Consider the following 23,793-nt stretch of genomic DNA (forward strand, 5'->3'; position numbering starts at 1 on the left):
TTCAAACTTTTAAAATTGTTGCATCACAAAATTACAGCAACTTAGCATGAACGTTTGTTGCTCATTGTCTCAATTGCATTACCAAGCAGGGTCCCTTCCTTTTCCGGAATGAACCCGAGTGTCGTTGAAATTCAAACGCCAGCATCATTCCACTTCACTACTTTAATTTCAAAGTTCAGTTAAAGTATTCATAGCTGGCTACAATATTCAGATTACACAAGCACAAATTAAGAGTGCGAGTTTTGTTACCGTATTTTAGCTTACCAGTGACTGCAGCTCAGCTTGGTACGTACTAAATTTTACTATTGTTAATTATTCATAATCATTTAATTCAAGTTCAAAGTTAAATCTCTTATTTCTGAATTGCGTAGATTCAAGTAGCTTTTGAAATGATTGTTGCGGTAGTCCAAGACTAACCGTATTTTACTGAATTTCGATGTGCTTCAGAAAGAAAGCTCACTATTAACTTCAGTCACTAAATTAACTTTCGATTTTCCGGTTTTATTAATTCTTTTGCTAAATTAAGTCAGAGTGTAGCGAAATTTATTACTTCTGACAAACTTTCAGTTTTCACACTACACTTGTCAACCTTCAGTTGCCACGCTTCTAGTACTAATTATATGTGTAATAATCTTTCTTTTTCAGTACTATAGTAATTGTCCTTAGGACTGGCGACCATAATTTCCCCTAAATCTCAAATATCTAATTACCGCTAGTTGATTGTTAACTTAACGGCCGCACATTTACTTTCTTTATTAATTTTACCCCTATTTCAAAATTAATTTCCACCAGTTTCATTAGCATTTTTCCTTTCATTTAGATGTAACCCTTTCCTCCCTCTTTACAACAAATTAACCTCGGTGATGATTGCTTTTCCCAAATTTCCATTAGGTACACGCGGTTTAATTTTTCACTGTCATTAAGGTCGATAAGTGAGGGGGATGTTACAAGTGGGAAAGAAGTTAGGGGAGGAGCTTTACACCAGGGGATTGTGAGAGAGCAGGATATGCTGGAGAGACAGACTGATTTCTCTGAAACACACAGATGGGAATTGTCTCTCCAGCATTTCCCATGGTCTTGCAGTCCCCTTGATCCAAACCTCTGCTAACTTTTCCCAATGCCTCACCTCACCTTCTCCTTCTCCATCCTCTCCCGTCCACACCACTCCTTGCCCATCCAAATCATATACTGCCTTCTTCCACCACTCTTCCTCTCCTTCCAGACATGCCTGCATTCTCCCCATTTCCACTTTTTTCTACCCCTCCCTCTCTCCACTTTCATCACCACCTTCCTCTCCTTTTCACCCCACCCGCTCCCTATATCTTATATGTTCTATCCACTGAACCCCTTTCGTCTTGTTATGCAGTCGCAGAGTCATCTGGTGAAAGACCTGCTTCGCACTACATCCCTTCTCTCCCCACCTCCATCTAAAAAAGCAACTTCTTTCAATATTCAGTAATCAACGTCGCGGCTGCCGCAAGGATGTGTGTGTGTGTGTGTGTGTGTGTGTGTGTGTGTGTGTGTGTGTGTGTGTGTACATTAGAAAAAGAGAAAAAGCTTGAAAGTTAGTGTTAACTGTTTTCTATTGTGTGTTCCTGTGTGCCATGCACCAGTCCACTATAGGTAAGTGGTTGTCTTTCCATTATTTTAGATATTCCTAATAAATGACAAGAATACATACCTGTCACAATGCTTAAACCTTTCTTCATCTGATAGTATGGGCTGATCACCTAAATCATCATGTGTATTTGATTCGGTTTCTTGCCTTTGGATATGTTTATAATTACTAGGATCAAGACCTGCAAGACATTGTTTGTGGCAATTGGTTATTCAGTAATGAAAATCTATTTATACAAAATAATTCCCTTAGGAAATAAAACAGCACTTCTTTCTTCATCAGCAAGTGATATATATAACATACATGCCAATCTTTGTGTGCCAGATTTGTTGTACGTAAAATTTTGTTCTGTACGTAAGAAAGTAAGCCTGTAAATTAGAACTAAGGTATACACCATGAGAGTAAAGTATGGAAACAAATTCAACACCTGCAAACTCACTGATATAAATGTAAATAAAATTAGGTTATGTTACAAAATCACTCCTTCTTATTAGTCACCAATTTCTACTAAGATGCTGAGTATGGCAATGACACTGCTGGTGAGAAGACTTAAATAAATCACATATTACAGTACAACCATTGTAAACAAGACATGATTAAGGCAGAACAGCAACACTGCCATAATCCCAGCCATGAACCTTAACTTCCCTGAAGTCTCACAGCTTTTAATACAATTGGAAACTATAATATTTAGTGAAAGTATGATGTGAAACGATTCCACAATGTAAAATATAATAAAAACTAATTGAAATTATAGTGTGAGTGAGTGGTATACTGTCCATTAACAACAACATATAGTAATATTTTTAAAACAGTAAGCTTGAATTTTTAAGCTATGCATCCGTGCTTTCATAAAACATCATGAACAGTGTCCACATTTTTAAAACACTTATATTTCAGTCTTTCAATATTTCTATTGAAAGTCTCAATTTCAGATGATAATCTGAAACAACTGCAAATAATATGAGGGTGATTCAAGTGAAAACCTTTATTATTATTATTATTATTATTATTATTATTATTCTGCAAAGACAATACAGAAATTTATTTATTTATTTGCCAGCATGGTAACCCTGACATGTAACTACACATCCATAGCTTCATAAGGGCATGACATCCCCATGGGAAGAATTTATTTAGCTGTGATTGCAGCAACTTGTGCACTTCAGCTTCCATCTATTTATCGCTTCTGAAATGCTTGCCTCCCAGTACTACTATGACATGTCTGGACACATGTAATTCATTCTGGGCAGGGTCTGGTAAGATGTCTGTATTCACAGTCCGTATTGTTGCTACAGTTAAATGGGCAGTAATGGGATGAGTATTTTCGTGCTGCAACTAACATCTGCAGTCAAAAATCATAATCATTTAATTTTAAGTTGAAGGTGGTTTTGTAACAGATCTGAGTAAGATTTACTAGTCACTGTTAATCCTCTTCACAAGAAATGCTACAAAATTACCCCTTTTGCAACCCAAAGAGAGGAAGCAGGACTATTCCTGCTGACAGCAAAGTGCAGAATTTTTTTCGGCTGGTGAAGAGCTATTCCCCTGTGCTACCTTTTTGTTTCACATTAGTGATAGTGGGTCAAGGGTTTTTCCTCCTGAAACATTTCTGTCCATAAATTCATTACCTTCAACCTGGAAATGACATTTCTCACAGCAGTCGATTGAGAGGTCACTCATCTTGCTAACACTTTCATGTATCTATAAGACTGATGCACAAATCATACTGTTGTATCAGTGAATGTAGTTACAACAAATAATAGAAAGCATGAGCAACCAGAACAGTTTACTTCTCCACAAGCGAAGACAGGAAAAGAAAACTCCAGTGGCCGAGCTGAGTACTGCAACTGGCATGGCGAGCAGCAAAGCCTACGGACAAATCGGGAGAACGGGATGCCGTATAGTAGAAATACCAAGAAAGTCCAGCACCTAACAGAGTAGACATCCAGATGAGATCGATCTGAGTGGTGAGGCATTAAGGCAGTGGTTTTAAGGTAGTAGCCAAGGCCAAGACTGCTGGAGCTTCGTGCTACACGCACTTACAGAGCACCGGCGGCAACAATGAGTCTTCTTTGGCATGGTACAGAGTGATTAGAGCATTGTAGACATACAGCTGTTTTGGAAGGGAACACCAACCGATATTGCTATGATACAGCAACTATGCACTGTGGCTACACCAAAACTGTCTGGCTGAGCGGTACTATGCTGAGCCGAAAACTGCTAGCCTTGGAGACTGTCTTACTTGTGACTTGTGGCTTCGTGGCAGCAGGTGGCGTGGTGCAGGCATTGATGACACCACACACACAACAACTTCCACCATCATTCAGTAGATAAAGATTTTGTTGAGAACCCAAGAAAATGTTGGTCCTATTAAAAACTTTAAGTGGGTCGAAAGCTTCTGTTCAGTCACTTGTCAAGCAGTCTGGTGTGGCAATAGAAGCCAGCAAAAGAAAAAGCTTATGCTTTAAATTTTGCTTTTAAAAAATCTTTCATGCAACAGGACTGTACAGACAAACCATCTACACTATCGCACAGCCTCCCATATGGAGTACTCTTCGACATTATCCACTTACTTAGGGTGAATTTATCACAGATGTCTCGATTCTGGCTAAGGCCCAAGGAACTAGAAAATAGTGCAGGCAACTCCAGTATACTGGGTGTCCATGAAGAATGGTCAATATTCAGGGACCTGATGGAAACAATCATTGGAAGCAAAGAAACCTAATAAACATGGGCACTAAAATGCACACCTTAAGAGCTGTGAGCACTACTACACGATCTGTGATACTGATGCTGAAAGTGTGATACACAATACTGTGAAGCAAATCTCTTCTAGAGCTAGATCTTTGCCTTCTGTATTATGGGAGAAGGTAGTATGGACCAAAACAAAAGAAAAAAACTACAGTAAACTTGGGCTCTAAAATCCATACCTTAAAAGCTATAAGCACTTGTTCACGAGAAGAGATTTGTTTTACAGTAACAAAGTTAAGTATGTTTTCATAGCTCTTACAGAATGCATTTTAAAGCCTTTTTGCTCTGAATGACTATTCATATCATATATCTGAATATTGACAATTCTCCCGAGACACCCTGTATAAGAGCGGTAGAAGAACGGACCCACAAAATTAAAGCCCAGTATTCTTTACACTGGTTTTCTGCAGAATTATTTGAGCTTATTCTAAATATAATATAATAATTAATAATATTTTTATGCACAATATAAAAAAAAAATTTACACAGAAAATTCTGTCCATAACTCAGCATGGATTTAGAAAGTATCACCCTGTAAAACTCAGCTTGCCCTTATTTTGGTGAACATCCTGTGAATTACTAGACTTCTGGAAATTATTCAACATTGTGCCCCACTGCAGCCTGCTAACAAAAGGTCTGAGCAATCGGAATATGTTATCAGGTATGAGAGTCACTCACAGACTGTTTAAGTAACAGAACTCAGGACATGGTCCTGGACAGTCAATGTTCATTGGAGGCAAGGGTATCGTCCGGGCTGCCCCACAGAAGTGCGATACAACTGCTCTTGTCCACTATATACATACATAAATTATCTGATGGATAGGGTGAGCGGCCATCTGTGACTGACTGGAAGTGTTTATTATGTTATTATACAAAGTCTGTGTTGACAATTCGCATTATGTGATGCTCCTTCAGACACCGCAGCATGATCCACAGCTGCTCACTAAATATTACAAAATTTTATTCACAAATTTTAAATCTAGACTGACTTCAGATGTACTATTTATTTGTGACATATGTCACCAACAAATAGTATAGCTGAAGTCATCCCAATCTGAGAACATTTCATAATATACTTTGGATGTGTCATCATAGAGTGACTGTACAGGATGGTGTACAAAGAATTTCTGTTGTGAGTGATGAATGGAAACTTGCTCGGAATATAGAAAAAAAGGTTAAATGCAGAGGAGAAGGAAAAACAATCCTATAATGTTCGACTACAGTATTACTGGTGCGCTGCTTGACACAGTCATGTCAATTAAATATCTAGCTATAACACCGTAATGTGATATGAAATAGAATGAGCACATATGGTTGGTAGTAGGGAAGGCAAACAGTCAACATTGATTTACAGAGGGAACTCTCAGAGAGCGTAGCTCATCTAGGCATAGCCTGCGCCTCAATAGATATGGAAATGGGAGTCTGCTAAAGCTTGTAGGTGACTGTAGTGTGTGGTGGTCGGATCACTCATGGAAAAATTCCTGTAGTAGTTGGTGTTACAGCCGCACCTTTTTTTGATTGAAGTCAGCTGATAGGTATCCCTGCTTAAAGGAAGTCCCTCCAACAAAGGAATCCCAATCAAAGGAGGTCAGGTACCCAGGTAGTGAAGGAATTGGCATATTTCATCAAAATATAAGAGATATTAGAGAAAGTTAGTGAACTGCTTATAGATGTTCACTCTGACATTATTGGTATACTGGAGCACCACTTAAATAATTTGACAATTCAGAGGTTTCCTTTACCAGGATACAGATTAGATGGCTGATTTTCAAGGAGTTCTTTGCAGAGTCAGGGAGTGGCCACATGCGTAAAAAATAGTATTCTATTTGAGTCCTTTGCAGAGTGGGGGAGTGGCCACGTACGTAATAAACAGTATTCTATATGAGTCCATAGACATATTAGGCACTGTACTGAACAGGTATTTGAATATTGTGCAGAGACAGTTGAATTTAGTGTTACTTAACTTCTAACTGTTGTTACTCTGACTTCAGAGTATTTCTTCTCAAGCTAGAGATTAGATTAGATTCACGTTCATTCCAATTGATCCGTAGAGAGGAGGTCCTCCAGGATGTAGAATGTCAGAAAAACAATAATACATGACAAATATTTACAACTGAAACAAATAAGCTAATGTACCTTCCACAGATCCCAAGTGGAATGATCATTTTTTTAATGAACACTATATGAAAGAATGATTTTACAAACATTAATGCACTGAATTTAAAATAAAAAAGTTTTTTATTTATAAGGTAATAAACATGTAATAGAACTACTATAATACTTATTTACAATGAACACATTACTGCACTGAAGTGGTGCAGAAGTTAGATTACACACAAACAAAACGAACTTGGCATCTGGTAATGTTACTGATGAAAGGTCATTGATATACACAAGAAAAAGTAAGGACCCTAAAACGGAACCTTGTGGGACCCCACATGTACTTAGTTCCCAGATGGATGATGCCTTATAACTTAATACATGTCTCTTTCCTAATAACACAAGCTATTGTCCAGGCGTATAGGAACAGTAGCACAGCCATAGACAATATTTTTATTCATTGTTCATTACTATATGGACATTCTATTAGCAAAAGCGTGAATGGCCTATGAGACCATGATGCACAAATTTTAACTCAAAGGTATATAAAGTCATTTTATGTTACCCCTCTTCCTTCCCCTTCAACCCTTCTGCCAGAAGAAGGTGACACTGTTTCTGAAAGTTTTTCAATAAAAAAAAGCATTACATAGTATTTCATGGCTAAACTACCCCTTCACTGATGCCATAAGATGAAAGTTGAAATTAAAAGAATGAAAATACTGAACTGCAGACACAACCACTCTGTTTTAACCTCTCATCAATTACACAAATAAGTTTAGTTGTCTATACTAGTTTGTGGTGTACTTATGTATGCTGATGAGTGAAAACACTATGACTACTGCCCACCATGGGACTGAATGCCACAGGGTGGTGGTGTGACACAGTAAGGAAAGCATATAAGCAGAGCAGAGATGAAAGGGGAAATCCAGTAACATAAGTGACTTTGACAAAGGACAAATTGTTATGGAGTGGGGCCCGGAAACCAGCATCTTGGGAATGGTGAAGTTGGTTGACTGTTCATGTACTACTGTAGTGATCCTCTATGGAATGTGGTCAAAGGATGGTGAAACCATAAGTAGTGGATTAGAAGATGTGTAGGTGTTTCACAACCGTGCTCATCACAAAATGAGCACACATTTTAGTGTACATTGCTGAATATGGGGCTCTGTAAGCAGACAATTCTACATGTTCCCATGCTGATTCAATGACAGTGACCTTTACGACTGCAGTGGGTATGAGATCATTCAGACTGGATTGTGGATTAATGAAAATGTGTCAGCGGATGAATCTCATTTCTTATTATACCAGGTGGATGCATCTGAGTGCAGATACTCTGCCATCCAGGTGGACAGATACTAAAACATGCGCCATACTATGGAAGCACACCAGTGGGGACAATACTACACTCTGGGGGTCATTAACCTGGGCTTCCATGGGACATATGGTAGTAACTGAAGGCACCACGATAGCTGTGGATTTCATGAACATAATTGTGGACCACCTGCATCCCTTCATGCTTGAAATCTTCTCAGACTGATGGCATCTTCCAGTAGCATACCTGTTCGTCTTGGAATTTGGTTAGAGTTGTTTGAAGAGTGTGATAGTAAGCTCCCACTGCCAGTTTTGCCATCAAATCCGCCCAATCTGAACTGGATGAAACACATCTGGAAACTACCACACACACCAGTTCCTCGCCCACAAATTGTCAGTAACCTAACAAGGGCTTGTCAAATCCATGCCACACAGTATCTCTGCTGTATTAGGTTTCAAATGCAGGATGAGTAACAGCTTGCATTCCTTTACAGATTATTTTGCAATTTCCTGAAGTGCTAATTGATTAGATAATAACCATTTAAGGTAATAATCCTCTCTTTGTTAAATACTTTCAGTTGAGTACCTAACAAAGCAAAATCTCTGAACTTCAGCATATATGTAAGTGCACTACATGAAAGAGGAAAAAACTGCAGATTTTTTTGTCTTGAACTTAAAGCAAGCTTTTTGTCTGCTCTGAGAAAATTAGAATAAAAATAAAAAAACTATCAATAAGGAGAACTGGACTGTGACATATTATGGACACTGTTCTTGCAAAGATGGTAATATTTAAAAAAAACTGGTTTCAGGGCTAAACTGTTGAACATAATATTGAAAAGGAAGAACAGAATTAAGATCCATATCACTTAAACTCCCATTCACTGTGGTCTCTGGTAGTATTGTGTACTTAAGTTATACTGTAAATACATTGAAACCTTACCTATCACAGAAAAGCTTTGAAAATATAGTCCCCAAAAGGAAAGTCCCAAAGAAGCAAAAAAAATAAAACATATCTCAAGAGTTCCACATAAAAATTTTCAGTACTTATGCAACAAGTGCATACAATCACAGCATACAGTAAGTGAGGAGAAGGTTGATGAGATCTTCCTCACAGAACATGATTCTTCTAATAACTCTATTACAATGATAAACCTTTGATAACTATGCACTAATCAAAAATTTAGTAGATAGCAGGACATAGACAGAGGAGGAACATACGTATTAAAGATCATCTACAGTGCGCAAAATTAGATTTCATCACATAACAGAGTGCAGAAATGGCATCTAAGATATCAGCAATAAAGCTAGTTGTAAATGAAGTTCCTTTGTTACAGTGCTGTACAGATGTCTTAAAAATAAATTTGATGATTTCTAACAAAATGTTCAAAAAATCATTGTTACTGTACACAGGAAATATAAAAATAGAGAAATTTCTTTAGCTGACCATTTTAATATAAACTCCTTCAAGTAGAGGGCATTCACAATCAATTAAAGCTCCAGTTCAAAACGCTGTAGAAAGAGAACCACTGCTCAGAATGATTTCAAATATGAACAACTTATTACGTAAATAGGGTTGGCTACAAATGACAGACGAATAACACGACAACGACTAAGGTATGAGTTGCACATTACACCATTCACACTGTTCAACGTACGTTATTGCACAAGTTTGGCAGTCACCAGTTGTGGCCCTATTAGGTAAGTCGTTTTTGATTGTTCTCAGGACAAAAACTGCATAAAAAGCAAAATGAGATTGGTTTCTAATTGTGAAACTGGTGCAAGACATGTTCAATGTGCTGTCCAGTGTTTTCTGCCCCAAGTTGATTCGAGAAACATCACATCTGACAACAGGTTGGAGTGCCTCGGGAACACATACAGAATGCATAGCACAATGTGTGCCTTCAATTTAATTCAGCTATGTTCATAACTGAAGCACTGAACACATCATCTTTCAGAAAACCCTTCAGCCAGAAGTTACACCAATTATGATCAGGTGATCTGCACAGCCAGACTGGAGGGAAATGATGACTGATGATTCCAGCATTTCCTAAATGTCTCTGCTGCAGCCAGTTCCCTAACTGTGCTATGTACCAAAGAGTGCCATCTTGCATGAAAATGATTCTACCCACATACCCAAGCTGTTGAAGGGTAGGAATCATGTAGGTGCACAAAAAACTTTCACACCTTTTATCACTGACAGAACAGGTTATATAACCTGTATGACTCATCTCCTCGAAAAAATACAATGCAATCAACCCACTCCACACAGTCACCTTTGCAGAATGAAGTGGTACCAGTTGATGTTTGTGCAGCTTTTCCACTACCAACATTCTGCAATTCTGTGTACTGACATGGTCTTGGAGATGGAAAGGGGCTTCATCCGTACACAGAATGTTCCATCTGAACAAGAAATTCTAGAGCTCATGTTTGTCTTACTGACAGGTCAGCAAGAAGAAACTCTTGAACATGGGTAGTTGTGTGTAGAGAGCAATGTGGAATGTTACATAGAATTTTATAATTTTATGCACAGTGCTCACAGGCATGTCTAAACACTGGGCAATTCTCCATGTACTGCACGTTCACATACCATCGCTCAACTTCTGCTCCAATGTTATGGCCACGTCATCTACTGACATTGGATCAATTGTTTTCCTCCCTCTTCCATACTGCACTTGAAAAGAATCTGTATTTTCAAATTCTGTGAACATTTTCTCCAAAAACATCAAATCAGTGCCTTTTTTCATACCCTTGTGTGTATAGAACTCCTGCACGGCTACTGGTGCACAGTCAATGTTCTTATAAAAGTGCTTTGCCAACAGCGAGTGATCCTTCATGGAGATGATGATGTTGGGCATCTCAGAGACAAACTATGGAACAGCTGTGTGCTGCACTTCTGTTGATTTGCATATTCTGACTCTTATAGCTCCACCTAAGGTAAAATTTTCATTATTTTTTTCCCCATTATGTTTCCCCCTGCATCAATAATATGCAGTTCAAATTTGACATCATTCTGAGCTGTGGTTCCCTTTCGATAGAGCAGAGGTTTTTTCCCCTTGGCTCTTGCCTTGGCACTTTTTTCCCCCTCTGTCCTTCAAGTCACTATCCTTCGTTCGACTCTCAACCCAATCTATCACCAAATGAGTGCGTATTAATGGTTAACCTTAACCAGACATACACAAACATTGCAGTATCCACATCCTGCAACACCTCACTTTAGTGGAAACTAACCCTTATGCAGAGATGGCAGTAGACCTATTGAGTTGGCCATCATGCCAGTGCGGGCGTGGAGGGGATCCACCTCTATAAATCTTTCTACAGCGTTTTGAAACTGCAACACTAATTATGGACATCCTGTCCACTAAACATTATGAACAGTTATATGACATTCTCTGCAGCAAAAAATTGTTGAGTTGACCAAATAAAGACACTTCTAATTGTACAAATCTTATCCACACCAAACCCAGCAAAGCTAGCTGAGGTTCCTGATGACTTGTGATTTAGCATGCCCTTCAGTCTTTCTTTGCAACAAATATTATTAGTGACTTAATAATAATTTTAATTCAGTTTTCCTATTTTAGTAATTTACATCTTAATATGAAATAATGTGAACAAAATAACTGAGAAGGGGGAAGGAGATCAAGAGAAAAGAAAGAGACAATGAATGGAAATCCAGTGTCTTAGCATATGTGATGCCTTACTATGTTCAGCAATGCCATCACCTTCCTCTACCCAGACTCCAGTGTCATTATACCATAACAAAAATTCTGCTACTAATCATAGGCTGAAAAGAATGAGTAAGAAATAGTACTAACCGAGGCATTCTGCTATTCGAGCAGCATCTGTTCCTTCAACAGGATCACAGAGACGTGAAACAACAGGATGAATCTGCTGTGATAGATAATAATTTACATCCACCTTCAGTTTATCATTCTCCTTCAGTTCATCCACATGATAAGCTCGTTGGGAAGCTGGCAAGCTACTTCCATCCTGCAAATTAGAGCATCTTAAAACAACTCTTGCATTTAATGCTATTAGACAGCAACAATATTGCAATTCTCTTTCTCTGTATGGATGCATATATTTATTTACAAAGCACACAAAAATTATTGTATAGCAATATCATTTCTTGTTAAAACTATGTAATAACTATCACAAACTTACATCACATATAACATATGATACCGTGTCCCCTGCCTTTACATGTTTGCCACCAGACTGTGAGTTGAGCCGCATTGCCACTTGCACATGAGGAAGACTTTTCTTGTCAGCATATTCATCTACAGCTTTAGTCAGCTGCTTTGTAATAGCAAGCAAATCTACTGGAACAACTCCAGCATGTAGATGATCACGGACCTTCATTAACTGAGTGTGGATTTTCTCCACACGTTCATCTGCTGACTGATCTGATAAAATCTGGTCCAATATGTTTCTGCAAGAAATAATGAATCACAGTCAAAATGAGAATTTAGAGAATTTTGATAACTTTGTATAATATTAGAGTGTTAAACAACATGTTGCTATCTACTGAAGAAGTAAGAATCTGGTTACTATAATTTATGGAAGTTTTGGTCACAATTGTAGAAGGTAATACACACTTGCTCATCTGTTGACATGGCAGTATTATCCTAATTACAATTTTATTTGTACTGCTGCCTCCAGCTGTGTCAGGTCATTAAGTGTTCAACAGTATCACATGAACTCACATTGAATGTTGCAGCTAAGTCTACTGGTTTCATAAAACCATATCACAAGACAATTTGTATAAATTACACAACATTTCTGCATTTTTAAATTCACAGTAATGGTCCAGAATATTTTTTAATTGACTGTGTACAAATTATCGTTCTTTCCCCAGATGGGAAACGAGCTTCCACAATATTACAATAGGGAAAGAACAAAAGTTCACATGACTCTACACTATATTTTAGCAGGAGATTTTTCATTTTCTCTGCTTTATGGTGTAGTTTTATACATCTCCTTAAACTTTGTTCAACATTAACCTTCTACAATGCATACTAATGGAAACGTTTTGAAGAAAACTGATGAGTTCCTCGAGTTGTGACCTGTATCTTTTGGGTCAAATCTGTAGTAGCTTAAACTGTTTTGTATGAGATCAGAAAGATCTAATTTTACACTTTTGGAGGCTCTGTGGGAAGGAGGCACCTATTTTTGCATAACTGCAAATCTTGAAAAGAAGACAGTCCACACACCTCGCTGACATTTTATTACATTAAACTGTAGAAAAACAATTTTAAATTATTTTTGGTCTGCTGAGTTCAGAGATCAATCTAATAACATTATGAACAGCTATCCAAAAACCTCAAGTTAATAACACTTTAAAATCCTCTGATATGTATGTTTTCATACACATTAAGTTGTAACATTAGTCTCAACAGGCTACTTTCATTCTGGTAAGCAATCACCATTTGGAATCAGCGATCGTCATCTGTTGATAACAGGTTACAGTAATATCTGTTGATAACAGGTTACAGTAATACGACTAGAATACGTAAGGAATTAGGATTAGCAGACCAATAAAACCTTTTTTCACCTCATTAACTCAAAGACAACATAAGCGTAATACGATCAGATGCTCTTCTTAGCATACCCACACTTTGAAATCAAATAAATTTTCAATACTAGGTTCTGATTGTGGTAATACAACCAACATATTCAAACAAAAAAACATTGACAAAACATTTCAGAACTTCACTTTCCGAGATAAGTATGCACTAAAGGACTTCTACTGTATGCCAACAGTCAAGGAAAACTGCTCTCACACACATTCGACAAGGTATAAGTTCAATACATTCCATTTCTGCAAGGGTTATACTGGATGCCATGCTCAATACAGTGGTGGACAACATTACCACAGTGACAAATCAACTAAAAAATACGCCAGGTGCGAGTAAGACTCACACACTGAGGGTTCCGTAAAAACTGAAATATGTATATAGACAGCTCATCCATTCCAGGAATCGAGGATCATGACAAGTTTTACCTGTTATTGACATTGATGCTGTCTAGATATAGGTCCCAGGGGTTGCAAGACTTTCAAGAATGTTTTAATTTCGAGTTTGAAGATAATTAACAATTTAAGTGTGTGTGTGTGTGTGTGTGTGTGTGTGTGTGTGTGTGTGTGTGTGTGTGTGTGTGGTGTCACCGCCAGACACCACACTTGCTAGGTGGTAGCTTTAAATCGGCTGCGGTCCATTAGTACATGTCGGACCCGCGTGTCGCCACTGTCAGCAATTTCAGACCTAGCGCCACCACATGGCAGGTCTAGAGAGGCGGACTAGCACTCTCCCCAGTTGTACAACGACTTTGCTAGCGACTACACTGACGAAGCCTTTCTCTCATTTGCCGAGAGACAGTTAGAATAGCCTTCAGCTAAGTCCATGACTACAACCTAGCAAGGCGCCATTAACCATATCTGGAGAGAGTCTCACTTGTATCGTCAATAGCGATGTACCACAAGGATGAATTAAAGTTAAGTAAACAGACAATACGTACTTTTCTTTAGTGCATTCATACGTATCCTGTTCCAGAACTCACGCCAGCCGGCGTGTGTGTACGTGTGCCTTTCGGTTACCTGTCACTGTGGACTGGCTGTCTTGTCAGTCCACTACAGAGAGTGAGTGAGTGTGTGTGTGTGTGTGTGTGTGTGTGTGTGTGTGTGTGTGTGTGTGGTTTTTTTTTTTTTTTTTGGATCTTATGGCAACCCAACGTCAAGGTCATCAGCAGGGGGGACACACATCAAAACAAACGAATGTGCAGAGAAACTAAAATTGTTGGAAACTCATGCATTTGAAATGACCACACAGTCACTAGTTCTCATGCACTAAAACCAGTTACGAGAGAAAGCAGCTATACATGAAACTAAAACATGGAGAAACCAAAACACAGGAGAGCCAAAAGAAACGCACAGGGAAATGTGACTGGCTGACCACTTACAAAAAACTGGAATGAGCCAGTCACCCTATAGACAAGTTAAAAACATCTCCCTAAAATCTTGTTAAAAATGTTGGACAATTCACAAACCTTTAAAACTTGAACTACATTCGTTTAAACACTGCTTAAAACACAGGGCAAATCTGTCAGCAAATCCGCCACAGTCCGCTGGTTGGCAAATAAACGCAGTCCAATAAAATGTGGCACACAGTGATCTGTATGTCACAAGCATCACACATTGGAGGGTCCTTTTGCCAGAATAATAATCAGTGTGTCATGGGGCTGTGGCCCATGTGAAGACACGTAAGAAAGACCTCGTCCCGTCGACATGGCTGGAAGGAAGTACGCCACAGGCAAGTTGTGGGCTTTACGACATGGAGTTTGTTGTCAGTCACTTCCAGCCACTCTTTTTCCCATCGATGCACCTCAACAGCGAGACGATAGCACGCAGGGGATGGCATACTGAAATACCTGAGTATGATGACATGCCTCCTTGGTTGCGTGGTCCGCCCTTTCATTCCCCGCAATTTCCATGTTCCCAGGTACCCAGCAGAAATACATCTCCTTCCTCAGTTGTTTTAGTTGGAGAAGGACATCCTGGATATTCTGGATGACTAGCTGCTGGGTACAAACGTTGGAGAGAATAAAGGGTGCTCAAAGAATCTGAACAGACAAGAAATTTAGCACCGGAAGAACATATATAACTGTGTGTCGAAGATAGTAAATTCTCAAGGCAGTTGGGCCTTTAGGACACGATCCAGGAAAATGACAGAGCAATCACCAGAGTCCCTGCTTAGACCAATCCATAAAGACAGCTACATAATTGCAGTGCCCATATAAAATATCTGTAAATATTGAATTAAAAACAGAAGCAGGAGTGCAATCTCTCCTGTACTGCACTAAATCTAAAATGACGCTGGGTCTCTGCAGTGACCAGGGTGGCAGACCCTGGATTTGGGTTTTGTACGCGGATCTCAAACAGCATTGTTGCTCGTGGATGGTTGAAGAAAAGGCATTCCAGAGGTGGAAGAGCAACAGTATCGTGTGCGGGTGAAGTTGGAGCTGCAAGGATCTTTCATGCCTGATGCACCACAAGGAGCTGCCACCAGATGGTAAATGGCAGTTCCCCAGCCTCAGCACAGAGGCTGGGTATGGGACTGGTCCTGGACCCGTGGCCAGTCAAATCCCCTCATGGTGAACAGCGTCAATTATCTTCAGATAAGTAGGCCTCGCTGATCCATACACTGTGCACAAATAACCCAGCTGCGAATGCACGAAAGTCCCATAAAACTGGAGGAGACATGCTCTACCTGCTCCCCAAGACCTGTGGCTAAGGCACTTTACGAGATTCAGTGCCTTCAGGGTTCTGGCTTTCAGGTCTCTCAGGTGTGGCAACCATGGCAATTTCGAGTCAAAAATGAGGCCCAGAAACCCCAGTGAGTCTTTAAAATGTAGCACAGAGTCCTCCATATGCAAGGCAGATAAATTAAAAACATGACGAGAATGATTAAAACACACACACACACACACACACACACACTTATCCGCAGAAAATTGAAAACCTTTCTTTGCAGCCCACTCCTCTGTAAGTTGCAACTGACTGCTTACTGAATTGCAACTGATTGCTTACTGTTGCAACACTGGAGGAGGAACACAGAATAGCAGTATCATCCACAAATGAGGAGCACTGTAAGGATTCCTTACCATAGATCTGATACTGTTTAGGGCTATGGTAAATTGGGCAACACTTAAAACAATGCCTTGAGGGACACCATTCTCCCACTTAAAATGATCTTACAGTGAGCCACCAACTTGGGTCTGAAAAAACTGTACACAGGAAAGACGGTATGAAGATGGGGAGGAACCCATTAAAGCCCCACTGATGCAGCTGTGCAAGAATACAGTGTCTTCAACTAGTATTGTACACCTTCTGATGTCTAAGAATATACAGGGTGTATACGTGGACAAGAAAATCAAAAAAATCCTGGATTCTTCCTCGTTAAAAACGCACTTTTTCCCATATTAAAATACACTTCTTCCACGGTGAAAATACACACAAAATAAAAAAAAGAAAGAAAAGCATTTTGGAAAAATCTTTGATATGCAGCAACACGTACATTGCATATTTTTATATTACGATACATGGCATATTTTCATTGCGAAGGTATAAATTTCAATTCCACTAAACACAGCACGTTAGTTTCTGAAGCCTTGAAATAGAGATTTCAACGCAATTTTGTAAGCCAATCTTAGCTCATGTCGTGTGATCTCACCAGCCAATGACAGCAGGTATTCAGAGCATGAGACAGGTCACGTAGTCATGCCAATAACAACAGCAGTTAACCAGCATGAACACACAAATAGGAAAAGTTAATAAAAAAATGGCTCTGAGCACTGTGGGATTTAACATCTGAAGTCATCAGCCACCTAGAACTTAGAACTACTTAAACCTAAATAACCTAAGGACATCACACACATCCATGCCCGAGGCAGGATTCGAACCTGCTAACTGTAGCGGTCGTGCCGTGCCAGACTGAAGTGCCTAAAACCACTCGGCGACTCTGGCCGGCAGAAAAGTTAATAGTTTGAATTAGTGTACATAGTGTACCTACAAGAAAAGCTGAGCTTTCACATATAACATTGGTCTTTATAGCATGTGTTACACTTTAAGATACATCACACAAATGTACCGGTAAAATTTTAAACAATGACATTAATGTCTGGTCTTCTAGGCACAAAATTATTTGAAGTGGCTGGTACTCAAAGTGTTAATTTTTAAATGAGAGTAAAATTTATGATTTAAGAAATTAATTGCAAATTCTCACATGTAACAATTTATCTTGTGTAAAAAGAAATTTCTTTTGAAAATAACGCTTTTCAAAGAACCATTTGCAATATTTTCCTGCAACCACTAAGACATGGGTTCGTTTCTGCAGCTGCCTGTCAGTGCCAGATAACAGGCATTACTGCTCATTGGCATGTTCTGCCACTCACCCTCGCCCCACATGAAATATATGAACCCTATAAAAAGGGGAGAATCCACTGAGGTGGCAAATTTAGATTCAGAGGGGAAGCTAAGAGGGAAGATTGTCAAAATTCTTGTAGACACTGGAACTCAGAATAGAGTTCTTTTTAAAACTTCCTGGCAGATTAAAATCTGCCAGGAAGTTTCATATCAGCGTACACTCCGCTGCAGAGTGAAAATCTCATTCTGGAAACATCCCCCAGGCTGTGGCTAAGCCATGTCTCCGCAATATCCTTTCTTTCAGGAGTGCTAGTTCTGCAAGGTTCGCAGGAGACCTTCTGTAAAGTTTGGAAGGTAGGAGACGAGATACTGGCAGAAGTAAAGCTGTGAGACCGGGCGTGAGTCGTGCTTCGGTAGCTCAGATGGTAGAGCACTTGCCCGCGAAAGGCAAAGTTCCCAAGTTCGAGTCTCAGTCGGGCACACAGTTTTAATCTGCCACGAAGTTTCATATCAGCGCACACTCCGCTGCAGAGTGAAAATCTCATTCTGGAGAGTTCTTTTTGTTTATAATAATGACAAGCTTGTGCTAAAACCAACACGCCACATTATAGGTGGACTTGGAGACGAAATGATTATACCTGCAGGAACTTGTACAACAGACCTTCACATTGAAGGGAAAAATTATGTCTTTGATATGGAAGTACAGACGAAATGCAGATGGGATTTTGATATCGTCCTGGGGAATGACTTCCTAACACACTATCAGGCTTTGATAGCTAGGATGTGCACTGTTCAGTTCAGTGATACACACCGCTGTCCAGACAATGACCATGTGTCTCATTCACAAGGAACCTGTAAAGTGAGGCCTACCTCACAAGCTCCCACTGAATCGCGAAAATGGGCATTGAAAACTATCGTATCTGTAACAATTGGCGCTGGAATGGAAAAAGTTCTCTGGATTGAAGTCAAGATTGGGTATCGCTGAGATCAGACTGTCTGGTTGAACCAATTGCCCAGAATGACTTTCTCAACAGGCTGCAAATCCACATTAAGAGAGATCTAAGTAGACGTGAAGTAAAAGGGAACCAGTTTCAAATACGATTGTGAGTTGATAATTTTATGGCAGAATACTAGCCAGTGGCAAAGAAGCTATGCAAATATTAGTTTCAAACCAGAAGCAGCGTCAAGAGAAGAGACATAAGCAGTTAACTGTGAGAAAGGTTTGCCCATTAGCACTTTCATTAAGAAATCGTTTGAAAGAGAAGTTGACACATTTGCCAGTCAGAGCAAAATCTTTTGTATCCAGTTTCAGAGGAATATGCGGGGCTATTCAAGGAAAGGCAATATTTTCCAGGAACTGACCTCATACAAGACGAAATTCCCACAGGAGACGCTACAACAATAGTGCAGAAGCTGTACTGTTTACCCCGTCAATTACAACCTGTTGTTGAAGATACAGTTCAACAGCAATTGGCTGCAGGGATAATTCTGCCCTCCGCTAGCCCTTGGGCCAGCACAATTGTAACCGTGTCCAAAAAATCAATCAATGGGGAGAAAAACTGTCATCTGTGTGTCGATATGAGAGCGGTAAACAAGGCTACCACACTGGATACTTATTCTCTGCCACGTATCGACGAGACCTTAGACAAGTCAGGAAATTGCAAATACTTTACCACCCTAGACATGCGCCCTCGATACATCAGATTCTGATTGCACCACAAGATAGACCTAAAATTGCTTTTGAAGTCCCATCTGCATGGTATGAATTCTTACGGATGCCTTTTGGTTTAAGGAATGCGCCTGCCACTTTTCGAAGATTTGTCGACTTGTTATTGAGAGGTTTACAGCCTACTATGTTTCTTGTGTATCTCGACATCATAATTTTTGCAAAAACAATGGAAGAGCTTGCTGAAAGATTAAGAAATATATTGTCTAGATTGCAAAGTGCACACTTGAGTTTAAAACTAGAAAAATGTTCTTTTGCGCAGTCACAGGTTCAGTACTTGGGGCACATCATTAGTTCAGATGGAGTTAAGCCAGATCACTGGCTACTGAAGCAGTGGACAATTATCCAACCCCAAGAAAGGTCAAAGAATTACAATCTTTCCTAGGTTCAGCCAACTATTATAAACGTTTTGTGCAGGATTATGCTACAATAGCAAAGTTATTAACCAACTTACTAAAGAAAGATGCAGTATTTGAATGAAGAGATGAGTGTGAAGCAGCAGTGAGGAAAATTAAAGAAATTTTAACTAGTCCACATTTACTAATATACCAAGATTTTGAAAAACCTTTTATTCTTTCAAAGGTCGCATCAGGTTACGCTGTCAGAGCTCTTTTTAAGTCCGCAATATAATGGTGAGGAAAGACCAATTGGTTACACTGCTAGACAAATGAATTCAGCATAAATTACTTACAGTACTACTAAGAAGGAGTTGCTAGCTCTCATGTTTGGAGTAAATTATTTTAAGTTTTACTTGTATGGATGTCAGTTCACTGTGGTCACAGACCACACTGGTTTAGTTAAGTTTAAAAGGCCCCGTTAGTCACTTGACTAGATGGGCATTAAAACTGTGAGAATATGATTACACAGTTCGCCATAAGACTGTCCGCCTGCACAGCAATGCTGACAGCCTAAGCAGAAAGGTTAAGAGTTGCGGAAACAGATGATGATTCCACAGAAGAACTGAAAGAATCACAAGAGAGATGTAGAATGCCACCTGTATGCATCACTATGTGATTTTGTTATAGAAGATGGTATACCACAAGACCCCGATGGGTAATAAAGTAGTAATAACTAAAGAATTGCAACGACGAATAACAGCACAAGGTCATGACAGTTTACAGGCGTGCCATAATGGGGAAGCGACGCCACATTGTCGCCCACACACAGAAGTTTGAATGCGCGCCGGCTTCACCACCACTTCTAGCACCAAGCAGCGGCCATCGCTTTGACATAGTACGACACTCAGCTGTCCAGCCAAGAGGCCGCGTGTTGTTTGACCTGCACACGTGTGTTTCGGTACTAACCAGAGTATACAGGAAGATTAATTCCCTTTTTCTTATCCCAAATTAGCAAAAAGTTATTAAAATGTAAAGTAAAACACAAACTGTCTGCCCCTACCCCTATTGCAAATTTTATGATCAATTTTTTAAAATGGGAATTCAACTCTTCATTAGTTCTAAGACCGTTTTTTAAATAAAAAACACTAAATATCAGTCGCCTTCCATGTACATAAAAAAAAACTTTTTGTTTTAATTGATCGTTAAGATGGATTAGTTCAACCATTGTAACAATCAAAGACCTGTAACCGGCTCTCATGGAAGGAGAAGGAATTGTACACGGTAATGGGTAATAATAGTAAAAATGTGGCTTTTTCACTTTAGGTCACTCCAGATGGATGCTTGAAGTGGCCAGTGATTTTTGCTGACAGCATAATCAAACAGTAATCAAAATGCAACACTTGTTTTGTATTTACATTTGTCATACAGTATAATCCCACTCAGAATACATGTTTTCCCGCCATTTACAACGTTTTTTTATCACTTCCAGCAAATTTACTATGTTCACAATGTTAATCTGCACCCAGTTTTGTGTTAACATCTTTATAATTTTCATACAGTCTATGCTTTAGGAAGCAATTATGGCCGAGAAAAAAACTGACCTAAACTGACATAAAATAATGCTGGTATGGCATTGGCCTTCAAGTAATGTTTAAAGGCATCATATTGGTAAGTTTCTTGTCACCAGAGCACTCTACTCCATGTATCTGAATTGACAAAAGTGAGAACAAATCAAGTTTTGTCTCCTGCTGCTGTCCAACGCTGGCATGGTGGCTGATAGGAGTAACCAGGTTTGTTTGAATAAAGGTATTGTGACCAATCACAACCATTTTGTTTCTACTGTGCAAGCGCAAATTCTTAATTGTTGTGATCATCATGACACCTTAATGTTACTCAAATGCATATTTCAAGTGTTTCACTGTTTGGCCACTTGTAGTGTTAGTTGTCAGCTTTGCTCTCTTTGCATTGCTCAAATGTTTCTGGTTTAATAATGAAACACTGCACCAGTTACACACTTTTTCATGCTGAGCAAGACGCGTTTCGAAAATTTATTCTTGTTGTCAACTGCAAATATGTATGCAAATATTTTTTTGTTTTGTTCAACAAACCAACAATGTGAGTGGTGGTTTGCACATCCATGGTCTTCTGCATAATGGAGGTGGCACATAACCGTATAATCTCAAAAAGATGACTACACAGTGCAAGAGAGGTGGAATGACACACATGCAAACACCATGACAAAATACTTATGTAATTATTTGTGCCTGACAAAGAGAATAAATTCTAAAATGTGTCATGCTAGGCATCAAAAATTATGTAACCAGTGCAATGCTGCATTAGTTAAATAATGAATGGCACAGTTGCTGACTTTCCAAAAACATCATTTATGATAAAAGAAAATAACTCAAATGTTTCTGTTTCCCAGATATTTACCAGTTGCAGTTACATTAATAGCTAAAAGTTTTATAGAATTCAGATAACATTTATTAGATGTATATATATCAAATATATTATGAAAATGCAAGGGGAGGGGGAATCCTACACACACCTTTATCTCACTAAAAAGAAATTTCCCACATTTTAAGCCATTATTTTAAAGTCCCTTGAAAAGTGTGAAGGTGGGGCTTCATCGCATTACAATTTTTGTTTGTTTGATGAATATGAATATTTGATTTACCACTGTCTGAGAATGTCACATTTGATTTTGATGTTTCCAAGAGATTAAGTATGTCAAGAGACCCTTAATTCAAGAAAGACTTGAAACTGAATTATTATAACTTCCAGATTCTATTAAGTGAAAATTTTCAGAGGTTCTAGAAGACACTGTACAATGACATGTTAATATATACAATTATAAAACAACAGAAATTACAAAAAATGAAAATTCCAGCCCAAGACATTGGAGTAGGCAGGTGTGTGTGTGTGTGTGTGTGTGTGTGTGTGTGTGTGTGTGTGTGTGTGTGTCTCATCTGATGAAGGCTGTGGCCAAAAGCTTTTGATTGTGCCTGTCTGCAACTTGACATGTCTTTTTTACAGTGAGTATTAATCTATCTTTTCCTACATTGTATATACAATTACAAGGTATTCCAAAATGGAAGCAAAGAAAAACAGCAAACTCCTACCTTCCCACCGCAGCAGATAACTGTGACCAATCTCGACGAACAATGTCAAGACCTTTATGTTCCTGTTGCTCCAATAATTCACCATTTGGTAATCGGGTTAGTGTAACAGCTGCATACTTTTTCTTTTTCAGAAGCAAGAGGTACTTGAATACACCATCCACATCCAATTCAATAAGCTTATACAGCTTGTTTATTTCTTGTTTGATCTGAATTAAAAACACAATTTTTAAAAAAGTTATTCTTTATGTCAAAAGGTAAATTCAACAGAGAAAACTATTAGAATTAACAGATGGCCACAACTTACCTTCAGGAAGCGAAATTCTCAATATTACCACTAAAAATACTTTATCAAGGAACTTATACATTCCTTTTTCCGAGAAGAAAGAGAAGTTGGACACAGACAGTTGGAAATGAAAAAGCACTCTTTTTTTTTGATTTGGGGGTGGTTTGGGGGAGGGGGTGGGGGTGTGGAGCTCGCCACTTCTGAGGACAAGGGGAGGAAAGGATGAAGATAAAAGACATTAGAGAGAGGAGGAGGTCAAAGATCGTATACTGGTAAGCATTGTGCCAGTTGCTGTTTTGAGATGGCAGAAGGGAAGGGTGAAAATTAAAAGAAGGATTAAAAAGGAAGAAGAATAGCAAGTGCAATGAATAAGAACATAAAAAAATAACAGAGAGGGGAAGATCATGAAGGAGTGAGAGATGGAGGGAGTACAAATTAAAATAATAATGACTAATTGAGTAGATAATAAACTTCTACCATTGAAAAATGGGAGTGCTAATGAATAACATGTGCAGGATATGAAAAGATGTGTTGAGGACCTAGCTCCCATTGTGAGAGTTTCCAAAAGAATGTGGCACAAAGATTTCTTGAGTCATTCTGTATGGCCTACAGCATGGCTTTACAA

At 38.9% G+C, this 23,793-nt stretch overlaps 1 protein-coding gene across 1 annotated transcript in view; it reads right to left on the minus strand.

Moving 5' to 3' along the window:
• LOC126162843 (DNA polymerase alpha catalytic subunit) overlaps positions 1–23,793 on the minus strand; it is a 244,379-nt gene that overhangs the window by 81,458 nt on the left and 139,128 nt on the right. The window contains exons 22-25 of the mRNA XM_049919607.1: positions 22,886–23,091; positions 11,945–12,212; positions 11,596–11,770; positions 1,682–1,799 (exon numbers count right to left, since the gene is read on the minus strand). Coding sequence (XP_049775564.1) covers positions 1,682–1,799; positions 11,596–11,770; positions 11,945–12,212; positions 22,886–23,091 — 767 coding nt within the window. The remainder of the gene's footprint in view (positions 1–1,681; positions 1,800–11,595; positions 11,771–11,944; positions 12,213–22,885; positions 23,092–23,793) is intronic.

The sequence above is a fragment of the Schistocerca cancellata genome, chromosome 2 (genome assembly GCF_023864275.1).
Source record: "Schistocerca cancellata isolate TAMUIC-IGC-003103 chromosome 2, iqSchCanc2.1, whole genome shotgun sequence".
NCBI lineage: Eukaryota > Metazoa > Arthropoda > Insecta > Orthoptera > Acrididae > Schistocerca > Schistocerca cancellata.